General features: G+C 52.2%; 1 protein-coding gene across 1 annotated transcript; it reads left to right on the top strand.

The window, feature by feature from the left end:
• Positions 1-2,410: 2,410 nt before the first annotated feature.
• LOC149427568 (POC1 centriolar protein homolog A-like) lies at positions 2,411-9,046 on the top strand. The gene is made up of 3 exons (XM_089667901.1): positions 2,411-2,576; positions 4,101-4,185; positions 8,810-9,046. Exons 1-3 carry the CDS (start codon positions 2,553-2,555, stop codon positions 8,983-8,985), a joined length of 285 nt encoding a protein of 94 aa, XP_089524027.1. The 5' UTR covers positions 2,411-2,552; the 3' UTR covers positions 8,986-9,046.
• The last annotated feature ends 3,091 nt before the right edge of the window (positions 9,047-12,137 follow it).

A 12,137-nucleotide genomic window follows, 5' to 3' on the forward strand; every position in this document is an offset into this window, starting at 1 on the left:
AGAGGATTCCCTGGGATTGGGGAGGATTGTTGACGTCTTCAGACTTGTGGGGAGAACCTCGAGCTTCAGGGCCCCTATTGCAGACATACTACAGGAGACGGTCAGAGACTGCAGACATGCTACAGGAGATGACCAGAGACTGCAGACACAGTACAGGAGAAGGTCAGAGACTGCGGACATAGTACAGGAGATGGTCAGAGACTGCGGACATAGTACAGGAGATGACCAGAGACTGCGGACACGGTACAGGAGATGGTCAGAGACTGCGGACACGGTACAGGAGATGATCAGAGACTGCGGACACAGTACAGGAGATGATCAGAGACTGCGGACATGGTACAGGAGATGATCAGAGACTGCGGACACAGTACAGGAGATGACCAGAGACTGCGGACAGTACAGGAGATGACCAGAGACTGCAGACAGTACAGGAGATGACCAGAGACTGCAGACAGTACAGGAGATGACCAGAGACTGCAGACAGTACAGGAGATGACCAGAGACTGCAGACAGTACAGGAGATGACCAGAGACTGCGGACACAGTACAGGAGATGACCAGAGACTGCAGACACAGTACAGGAGATGACCAGAGACTGCAGACACAGTACAGGAGATGACCAGAGACTGCAGACACAGTACAGGAGATGACCAGAGACTGCAGACACGGTACAGGAGATGACCAGAGACTGCGGACACGGTACAGGAGATGGTCAGAGACTGCGGACATAGTACAGGAGATGACCAGAGACTGCAGACATAGTACAGGGGATGACCAGAGACTGCGGACACAGTACAGGAGATGACCAGAGACTGCAGACACAGTACAGGAGATGACCAGAGACTGCAGACACAGTACAGGAGATGACCAAAGACTGCGGACACAGTACAGGAGATGACCAGAGACTGCGGACACAGTACAGGAGATGATCAGAGACTGCGGACACAGTACAGGAGATGATCAGAGACTGCGGACACAGTACAGGAGATGACCAGAGACTGCGGACACGGTACAGGAGATGACCAGAGACTGCGGACACAGTACAGGAGATGACCAGAGACTGCGGACACAGTACAGGGGATGACCAGAGACTGCGGACACAGTACAGGAGATGACCAGAGACTGCGGACATAGTACAGGAGATGGCGGCGGGGTTTGATGTGAGGAGAGAAGGACCTCTGTAATGTAGGGACAGTTCTCTCTCTTCCTCGGACTGTTACAGGCAGAGACATCATGGGGATTGTTACAACCTCTCCCTACATGCACAGTGGTCATGGAGAGCCTAGAAAACACCTGAAACAGACAGCGCCACCTACTGGCTGAAAATGACAATCCACAACAATCAGATCAGCCTGCAAGAAACATCATTCAAAAGTGTTTCATGAAATCCATAGAAACATCCGACACCTTCGCTTCGGATCACATTTTATTCCACCATTAATTATATACTCCACATGGAATCTGTATATCACTCTTCTCCCCGGGCTCAACCCACATGGAGGAAAAATATATCTGAAATATATTTTAAAAATATTCTTCCCAAATTTATTGCCATATATTTAAAAAAAAAAATAATATATAAATACTGTATGTTGAAATGCAGTTTTATTACAAAATATATAAAAAATATTTTTAAAAATACTTTTCAAATATACCGTATGTCTTTAAAAATACAAATCTACATTTTTGGAACGCATTTACAAATATATGTTATAATAACTTTGCTATATGTTTAAAAAAATCTGAAGAATATATTTTTAAAGATATAGATTTTTTTAATATATTCTTCAGATTTTTTTTATTTATTTACCTTATTTGATTCATTTTTTTATTCAACATAATTTATTTAACTAAAATAATTAAATAATTTAACTTAATTAATTATTTGTTTAACTTTTTTAATTTAACTTAATGTATTCGATATAATGTATTTAACGTAATCTATTATTTATTTACCTTAATTAATCCATTTTTTAATTTAACAAACAATTTATTTCACTTAAATTATTTATTTAGTGTGATTATTTTTTTTTAACCTTATTTATTTAATGTAACTAATTTATTTAAATAAATTCATCTATTTCTCCTAATTAAATTATTTATTTATCATAATTAATTTTTTATTCAACTTAATTAGTTAATTTAACAGGTTTCGCAGTGTCAGGTGGGATTTAGAGGGGAGGTCTCAGTTTGAGAGACGTCACTTTGCTTCCGCCCCATTCATCATGGCTTTCCACCAACCAGACATGACTTCCTTGCCTCTTCCCCACCCATCATGGCTTCCACTATATCCGGATATGACGTAACCCACCCGTCTTCCCCAGGACAGCTTCTCATCTCCTAGCAACCCGTCTCTACCCTCTCAGAACTCGTTGGTTCTGCCTTTTACTTTCCACGGACCAATCAGGGTGGAGGCGGGGTAAGAGGCGCGATTTCTCAGTGGCTGCGAGCTACAGGAGGCTGGTTGTGATTGGCGGAGAGCGGAGAGGGGCGGGGAGGAGAAGGAGACCCGGGCCGGGGCGCCACATTCGGATCGGCTGAAGAGACGCGGAGATGCTGAGCGGGATGGAGCGGCCGGTGAGGGGGAGATGGGCCGGGGGGAGCCGTACAGACACCTTCCATTCCCTCTTATTATGGGATGGAGGGGGTGTCTGTGTCCCAATCGGGGAGATTTCTATTCACTTCCTCTCAAACGAAGAGAAATCCTCACAGGTGACACAATTGGGGAGATTTCCCTTCACTTCCGTTCCCAGAAACAGAACAGAAAGTGAGGAAAACCAGTCATCCCCACTGAGAGGATTCTATCACATTTCCTCTGCCAGAGACACAAGAGGAAGTGAGTGACCCCCATGGGTTGATTTCCCTTCACTTCCTGTCTCACAGACACAACAGGAAGTAAGGTGATCTCCCTTCAGTGAAGGGAATTTCCCCACCCAGGCAGTTGTCACTGATACAGGTGGCCCTGCGGGGAGATTTCCCTTCACTTCCTGTCCCAGAAACACAACAGGAAGTGAGAGAAATCTCCCAGAACTGGGGACATCCCCTCTTACGTAGTTGTCGCCACAAGAGGTGTCCCCCATGGGAGATTTCCTGTTCTGTTTCTGGGACAAGACGTGAAAGGAAATTCTCCCCCCCAACGAGGACACCGGTATATTTCCCCTCCTAGACAGTTGTCATGGATACAGGTGATCCCATGGGAAGATTTTCCTTCACTTCCTGTTGTGGTGACAACTGTAAGTTTGGATTTCCCTTCTCTTCCTGTCTCTGTGACACCAGGGCAGATAGAGAGGGGGAATCTCCCCAGAGGGGACACAGACGGCAATAAAAACCTGCAAAAGGGAAATCTAGATTGTTACAGTTGTCACCAGAACAGGAAGTGAGAGGAACTCTCCCCATGGGGGACACCAGTTGTGACAACTACCTAAGAGGGGACGTCCTCACTCCTGGGAGATTTTTCTCACTTCCTGTGATATCTCAGAGACAGGAAGCGAGGGGAAATCTTCCCATGGGGGTTACCTGTATCCGTGACAACTGTCTGGGAGGGGGAATATACAGGTGCCCCCTTTGGGGAGATTTTCCTTCACTTCTGGCCCCAGACACATAACAGGAAGTGAGGACATCTCCCCAGAACAGGAAGTGAGGACATCTCCCCAGAACAGGAAGTGAGGACATCTCCCCAGAACAGGAAGTGAGGATATCTCCCCAGAACAGGAAGTGAGGATATCTCCCCAGAACAGGAAGTGAGGATATCTCCCCAGAACAGGAAGTGAGGACATCTCCCCAGAACAGGAAGTGAGGACATCTCCCCAGAACAGGAAGTGAGGACATCTCCCCAGAACAGGAAGTGAGGACATCTCCCCAGAACAGGAAGTGAGGACATCTCCCCAGAACAGGAAGTGAGGACATCTCCCCAGAACAGGAAGTGAGGACATCTCCCCAGAACAAGTTGTACAAAGATTGTAATATATTAAGAATAAAAGGAGTTCAGTCCCTGTGAAGGGGAGGAGTCGGGAAGTGGTGATGAGTGTGACTCCGCCCCCTCCTGGACAATCGTTCTTTGTATTGGTGTCACTGACCCCCGTGTGTGTCTCCTCCTCCCAGGACGATCCTTCCCTGGAGCGCCACTTCAAGGGCCACAGAGACACCGTCACCAGCCTGGACTTCAACCCCAACATGAAGCAGTTAGGTGAGTGAGGGGGAGGGGCTTCCAACTGGGTGAGGGGGACGGGCTCCGCACTGGGGAGGGGCTTTGCACTTGGTGAGGGGGAGGGGCTTTGCACTGGGTGAGGGGGACGGGCTCCGCACTGGGGAAGGAGGAGGGGGCTTCACACTGGGTGAGGGGACGGGCTCTGCACTGGGGAAGGGGGAGGGGCTCCACACTGGGAGAGGGCTTCACACTTGGAGAAAGGGATAGGCTCAACATTGGGAGGGATGTGGGCTTTGCACTGGGGGAGGGGCTTCACACTGGGGAAGGGGCTTCACACTGGGGAAGGGGAGGGGCTCAACATTGGGGAGGGATGTGGGCTCAACACTGGGGAGGGGCTCCGCTCTGGGGGAGGGGAATGGGCTGAACACTGGGGAGGGGGTGGGCTCAGCAGGGCTTTGCTTCCTTATATCAGAGCTGCCCCCCCCCCCCCCCCGATCACTGCTGGTCTGGTGACTGGAGGGGTAATGATGGAGGGGGAGGGAGTAAATATCCTCAGAATGGGAGATCCTGGCACTGCAGGTTGTCAGGTACAGCTTCCCCTCCAGCAAGGAGAACAGTGAGCAGCAAAATCCATTGGACTATTAGTCAAAGGCAGCAGTGCGGTCACTTCTCACACGGTACATACAGATCAGCAGTGCGGTCACGTCTCACACGGTACATACAGATCAGGAGTGCGGTCACTTCTCACACGGTACATACAGATCAGGAGTGCGGTCACGTCTCACACTACATACAGATCAGGAGTGCGGTCACGTCTCACACGGTACATACAGATCAGGAGTGCGGTCACGTCTCACACGGTACATACAGATCAGCAGTGCGGTCACGTCTCACACTACATACAGATCAGGAGTGCGGTCACGTCTCACACTACATACAGATCAGGAGTGCGGTCACGTCTCACACGGTACATACAGATCAGCAGTGCGGTCACGTCTCACACGGTACATACAGATCAGGGAGTGCGGTCACGTCTCACACGGTACATACAGATCAGCAGTGCGGTCACTTCTCACACTACATACAGATCAGGAGTGCGGTCACGTCTCACACTACATACAGATCAGGAGTGCGGTCACGTCTCACACGGTACATACAGATCAGGAGTGCGGTCACGTCTCACACGGTACATACAGATCAGCAGTGCGGTCACTTCTCACACTACATACAGATCAGGATGCGGTCACGTCTCACACTACATACAGATCAGGAGTGCGGTCACGTCTCACACGGTACATACAGATCAGCAGTGCGGTCACGTCTCACACGGTACATACAGATCAGGAGTGCGGTCACGTCTCACACGGTACATACAGATCAGCAGTGCGGTCACGTCTCACACGGTACATACAGATCAGCAGTGCGGTCACGTCTCACACGGTACATACAGATCAGCAGTGCGGTCACTTCTCACACGGTACATACAGATCAGCAGTGCGGTCACTTCTCACACGGTACATACAGATCAGCAGTGCGGTCACATCTCACACGGTACATACAGATCAGCAGTGCGGTCACTTCTCACACAGTACATACAGATCAGGAGTGCGGTCACGTCTCACACGGTACATACAGATCAGGAGTGCGGTCACGTCTCACACAGTACATACAGATCAGGAGTGCGGTCACGTCTCACACGGTACATACAGATCAGGAGTGCGGTCACGTCTCACACGGTACATACAGATCAGGAGTGCGGTCACGTCTCACACGGTACATACAGATCAGCAGTGCGATCACTTCTCACACGGTACATACAGATCAGGAGTGCGGTCACGTCTCACACGGTACATACAGATCAGCAGTGCGGTCACTTCTCACACGGTACATACAGATCAGCAGTGCGAATCACTTCTCACACGGTACATACAGATCAGCAGTGCGGTCACGTCTCACACGGTACATACAGATCAGGAGTGCGGTCACGTCTCACACGGTACATACAGATCAGGAGTGCGGTCACGTCTCACACGGTACATACAGATCAGGAGTGCGGTCACGTCTCACACGGTACATACAGATCAGGAGTGCGGTCACGTCTCACACGGTACATACAGATCAGGAGTGCGGTCACGTCTCACACGGTACATACAGATCAGGAGTGCGGTCACGTCTCACACGGTACATACAGATCAGGAGTGCGGTCACGTCTCACACGGTACATACAGATCAGGAGTGCGGTCACGTCTCACACGGTACATACAGATCAGGAGTACGGTCACGTCTCACACGGTACATACAGATCAGGAGTGCGGTCACGTCTCACACGGTACATACAGATCAGGAGTGCGGTCACGTCTCACACGGTACATACAGATCAGGAGTGCGGTCACGTCTCACACGGTACATACAGATCAGGAGTACGGTCACGTCTCACACGGTACATACAGATCAGGAGTGCGGTCACGTCTCACACGGTACATACAGATCAGCAGTGCCCAGGCACGGTTCTGTGTAAGAAGCGACATGGACTGCGGAAGCTCTGCATGTAGTGGGCGGGTCCCCAGGATTGGTCTCCCTGCAGCTGATCTGTTCCCCATGACGGACTTACCATGCGTGTTCTGCACCGATCCCATGTGACAGTCCCGGGATCACACAGGAGCAGCGGGGAACACGCAGATTGGACCGGAATCCCATCCTATGCTATGTGGTGCAATCTGCATCCTCACCGCAAAGTGTCGGGACTCACCAATCACAACGGGTGTCAGTGCAACACGGATCTCTGATGACCGGGGGGGGGGGGGGATCTCTGATGCCTGGGGGGGGGAGGGATCTCTGATGACCGGGGGGGGGATCTCTGATGACCGGGGGGGGGGGATCTCTGATGACCGGGGGGGGAGGGATCTCTGATGACCGGCGGGGGGGGGGGGATCTCTGATGACCGGGGGGGGGGATCTCTGATGACCGGGGGGGGGGGATCTCTGATGACCGGGGAGGGAATCTGATGACCGGGGGAGGATCTCTGATGACCTGGGGATCTCTGATGACCGGGGGGGGGGATCTCTGATGACCGGGGGGGGATCTCTGATGACTGGGGGGGGGGGATCTCTGATGACCGGGGGGGGGGATCTCTGATGACCGGGGAGGGAATCTGATGACCGGGGGAGGGAATCTGATGACCGGGGGAGGATCTCTGATGACCTGGGGATCTCTGATGACCGGGGGGGGGATCTCTGATGACTGGGGGGGGGGGGATCTCTGATGACCGGGGGGAGATCTCTGATGGACCGGGGGGGGGGGATCTCTGATGACCGGGGGGGGATTTCTGATGACTAGTAAACTCCAATGACTGGGGATCTTGTGATCTAATGACTGGGGATCTCTGATTGGGGATCTGGTGGTCTCTGATGACTGGGGGGGGGGTCTCTCTGATGACTGGGATCTCTGATGACTGGTGATCTGTGTCTCTCTGATGACTGGGGGATCTGGGGGTCTCTCTGATGACTGGTGATCTGTGTCTCTCTGATGACTGGGGGTCTCTCTGATGACTGGGATCTCTGATGACTGGTGATCTGGGGGTCTCTCTGATGACTGGTAATCTGGGGGTCTCTCTGATGACTGGGATCTCTGATGACTGGTGATCTGGGGGTCTCTCTGATGACTGGTAATCTGGGGGTCTCTCTGATGACTGGTGATCTGGGGGTCTCTCTGATGACTGGTGATCTGGGGATCTCTCTGATGACTGGGGATCTGGGGGTCTCTCTGATGACTGGGGATCTGGGGGTCTCTCTGATGACTGGGGATCTGGGGGTCTCGCTGATGACTGGGGATCTGGGGGTCTCTCTGATGACTGGAGATCTGGGGGTCTCTGATGACTGGGGGTCTCTGATGACTGGGGATCTCTCTGATGACTGGAGATCTCTCTGATGACTGGGGATCTGGGGGTCTCTGATGACTGGGGATCTGGGGGTCTCTCTGATGACTGGGGGTCTCTCTGATGACTGGGGATCTGGGGGTCTCTGATGACTGGGGATCTGGGGGTCTCTCTGATGACTGGGGGTCTCTCTGATGACTGGGGATCTGGGGGTCTCTCTGATGACTGGGGATCTGGGGGTCTCTCTGATGATTGGGGATCTCTCTGATGACTGGAGATCTCTCTGATGACTGGGGATCTGGGGGTCTCTCTGATGACTGGGGATCTGGGGGTCTCTCTGATGACTGGGGATCTGGGGGTCTCTGATGACTGGGGATCTGGGGGTCTCTGATGACTGGGGATCTGGGGGTCTCTGATGACTGGGGATCTGGGGGTCTCTGATGACTGGGGATCTGGGGGTCTCTGATGACTGGTGGGGTAATGGAGGAGGTGTGAGAAGCACAGATTGGATGAAGCAGAGGGATTGCAGATCCTGAGGTACAGCTTCCTCTCCAGCAAGGAGAACAGAGAGTCGTACTCTGAATCTGGAGAGACTGGCAGTCAGAGGAAAGTGTTCCTCAGCGTCTGGCACTCCCGGCTTCTGGAGGATCCCACAGTAGGGTGTGTAGGGTGTGTAGGGTGTACATGGTGTATACGGTATATACTGGTGTGTACGGGGCGGGTCCAGGCCTGGATCTCAGCAGTCGGTCACACTGGATTGCTCAGTAACGGTTGTCTCCTCGCCTGCAGCGAGCGGCTCCATGGACTCCTGTGTGATGATCTGGAACCTGAAGCCGCAGATGAGGGCGTATCGCTTCGTCGGACACAAAGACGCCGTCATGTCTGTGGAGTTCTCACCCTCCGGCCACCTGCTGGCCTCCTCATCCCGGGACAAAACCGTCCGCCTCTGGGTCCCCAGCATGTGAGTCCAGGAGCTTACACTTCACACCACCAACTGATACGGGGCGCCTGCGTGTACCGATGTGACCCCCCTCCGTGCTTCACTCCCCCTCCCACCCCCACCAATCAGACGCCAGGAACAGGGAGGAATACCCAGAGAACGGGACTCAATCCAATCACAGGGCTGGGTACGGTCTCCCCGCCCCCGTATGGCAGTGCCGTTCCATGGATTGCATCCCGTTCTCCAGGTATTCCTCCCTGCTCCTGGCGTCTGATTGAGCGGGTGAGGGAGTGAAGCCGGGGGGGGGGGGGGTGCATTGCATTTATTTCTAATATTCAGAGCAATTTACATCCCTCCATCCATCCATCCATCCTTCCGTGTCTCCATCCATCCCTCCGTGTCTCCATCCATCCCTCCGTGTCTCCATCCATCCCTCCGTGTCTCCATTCATCCATCCATCCTTCCGTGTCTCCATCCATCCATCCATCCTTCCGTGTCTCCATCCATCCCTCCGTGTCTCCATCCATCCTTCCGTGTCTCCATCCTTCCGTGTCTCCATCCATCCATCCTTTCGTGTCTCCATTCATCCATCCATCCTTCCGTGTCTCCATTCATCCATCCATCCTTCCGTGTCTCCATTCATCCATCCATCCTTCCGTGTCTCCATTCATCCATCCATCCTTCCGTGTCTCCATTCATCCATCCTTCCGTGTCTCCATTCATCCATTCATCCTTCCGTGTCTCCATTCATCCATCCATCCTTCCGTGTCTCCCTCCATCCATCCTTCCGTGTCTCCATCCATTCATCCATCCTTCCGTGTCTTCATTCATCCATCCATCCTTCCGTGTCTTCATTCATCCATCCATCCTTCCGTGTCTCCATTCATCCATCCTTCCGTGTCTCCATTCATCCATCCTTCCGTGTCTCCATTCATCCATCCATCCGTGTCTCCATCCATGCATCCCTCCGTGTCTTCATTCATCCATTCATCCATCCTTCCGTGTCTTCATTCATCCATCCATCCTTCCGTGTCTCCATCCATCCATCCTTTCGTGTCTCCATCCATCCTTCCGTGTCTCCATTCATCCATCCTTCCGTGTCTCCATTCATGCATCCCTCCGTGTCTCCATTCATCCATCCCTCCGTGTCTCCATTCATCCATCCTTCCGTGTCTCCATTCATCCATCCATCCTTCCGTGTCTCCATTCATCCATCCATCCTTCCGTGTCTCCATTCATCCATCCTTCCGTGTCTCCATCCATCCATCCTTCCGTGTCTCCATTCATGCATCCATCCTTCCGTGTTTCCATTCATGCATCCATCCTTCCGTGTCTCCATTCATCCATCCATCCTTCCGTGTCTCCATTCATCCATCCATCCTTCCGTGTCTCCATTCATCCATCCATCCTTCCGTGTCTCCATTCATCCATTCATGTCTCCATGCTTTACATTACTAAGAAATCACTTAGATTCCCTCCCCCAACCCCCCCCCTCCAGCATTTCTGGCAGTGGCCATCTTGAGTAAGGGCAGATGATTCATGTAGCATTTACTTCCTGGAATCCATCTGCCCTTAGCTCCAGTAGGAAGGTGTACTTACCTAAGACAGCCCCTCCTCCCATGAAGAGTCCTGGGATGTATGACATCATTGTGGCCTAGGCCAGAAACCAGGAAGACACTGCAGAAATGTAAACACAAATCTATATAACAAGTATAATCTCCCTTCCTGTCCTCTCACTGATGGTGGCAGCACAAGGATCAGACCCGGTTCATGGTGACTGAGGAGTGAAGAGCGACCCCATTACTGTACCCTACCACGGGTGTCACACTGCCGGCCCTCCAGCTGTTACCGAACTACAAGTCCCATGAGGCATTGCAAGGCTGACAGTTACATGTGTGACTTCGTAAGGCAGAGGCATGATGGGACTTGTAGTTTTGCAGCAGCTGGAAGGCCGCCAGTGTGACACCCCTGCTAGATGAACAAAGTATTGGGGTCACTTAGACCCATCTTGCCCAGCAGCCCCCCCCCCCCATTCTGTTTCCTCCTATGCAGCCATCACGCCTTGGTCTGCCCTCCAGATTGGATGCCACGCCTTGTGGTGTGTTTCCCTGTAATCAGCATTGATGTAGCGGCGCCACCTACAGGAAGAATCCAGAAATGCAGCGAATCCAAAGGCAATTCTTTTTATTTCTTTAAATAAATATTTTGCCAAGAAGATCCCACTGTGACCATCCATCCATCCATCCATCCGTCCGAGATCCCACTGTGACCATCCATCCATCCATCCGAGATCCCACTGTGACCATCCATCCATCCGAGATCCCACTGTGACCATCCATCCATCCATCCATCCGAGATCCCACTGTGACCATCCATCCATCCATCCGAGATCCCACTGTGACCATCCATCCATCCATCCGAGATCCCACTGTGACCATCCATCCATCCATCCGAGATCCCACTGTGACCATCCATCCATCCATCCGAGATCCCACTGTGACCATCCATCCATCCATCCGAGATCCCACTGTGACCATCCATCCATCCATCCGAGATCCCACTGTGACCATCCATCCATCCATCCGAGATCCCACTGTGACCATCCATCCATCCATCCGAGATCCCACTGTGACCATCCATCCATCCATCCGAGATCCCACTGTGACCATCCATCCATCCATCCGAGATCCCACTGTGACCATCCATCCATCCATCCGAGATCCCACTGTGACCATCCATCCATCCATCCGAGATCCCACTGTGACCATCCATCCATCCATCCGAGATCCCACTGTGACCATCCATCCATCCGGAGATCCCACTGTGACCATCCATCCATCCGAGATCCCACTGTGACCATCCATCCATCCCGAGATCCCCACTGTGACCATCCATCCATCCGAGATCCCACTGTGACCATCCATCCATCCATCCGAGATCCCACTCTGACCATCCATCCATCCGAGATCCCACTGTGACCATCCATCCATCCATCCATCCGAGATCCCACTCTGACCATCCATCCTCCATCCATCCATCCGAGATCCCACTCTGACCATCCATCCATCCATTCATCCGAGATCCCACTGTGACCATCCATCCATCCATCCGAGATCCCACTGTGACCATCCATTCATCCGAGATCCCACTGTGACCATCCATCCATCCATCCATCCG

The sequence above is a fragment of the Staurois parvus genome, unplaced genomic scaffold (genome assembly GCF_062004578.1).
Source record: "Staurois parvus isolate SC_StPar_1 unplaced genomic scaffold, SC_StPar_1.0 ptg003653l, whole genome shotgun sequence".
NCBI lineage: Eukaryota > Metazoa > Chordata > Amphibia > Anura > Ranidae > Staurois > Staurois parvus.

Coding starts and splice junctions, on each gene's coding strand:
- LOC149427568 (XM_089667901.1), top strand. CDS start 2,553: ATGCTGAGCGGGATGGAGCGGCCG. Junction 2,577..4,100: donor TGAGCGGGATGGAGCGGCCG/GTGAGGGGGAGA, acceptor TCCTCCTCCCAG/GACGATCCTTCCCTGGAGCG. Junction 4,186..8,809: donor CCCCAACATGAAGCAGTTAG/GTGAGTGAGGGG, acceptor CCTCGCCTGCAG/CGAGCGGCTCCATGGACTCC.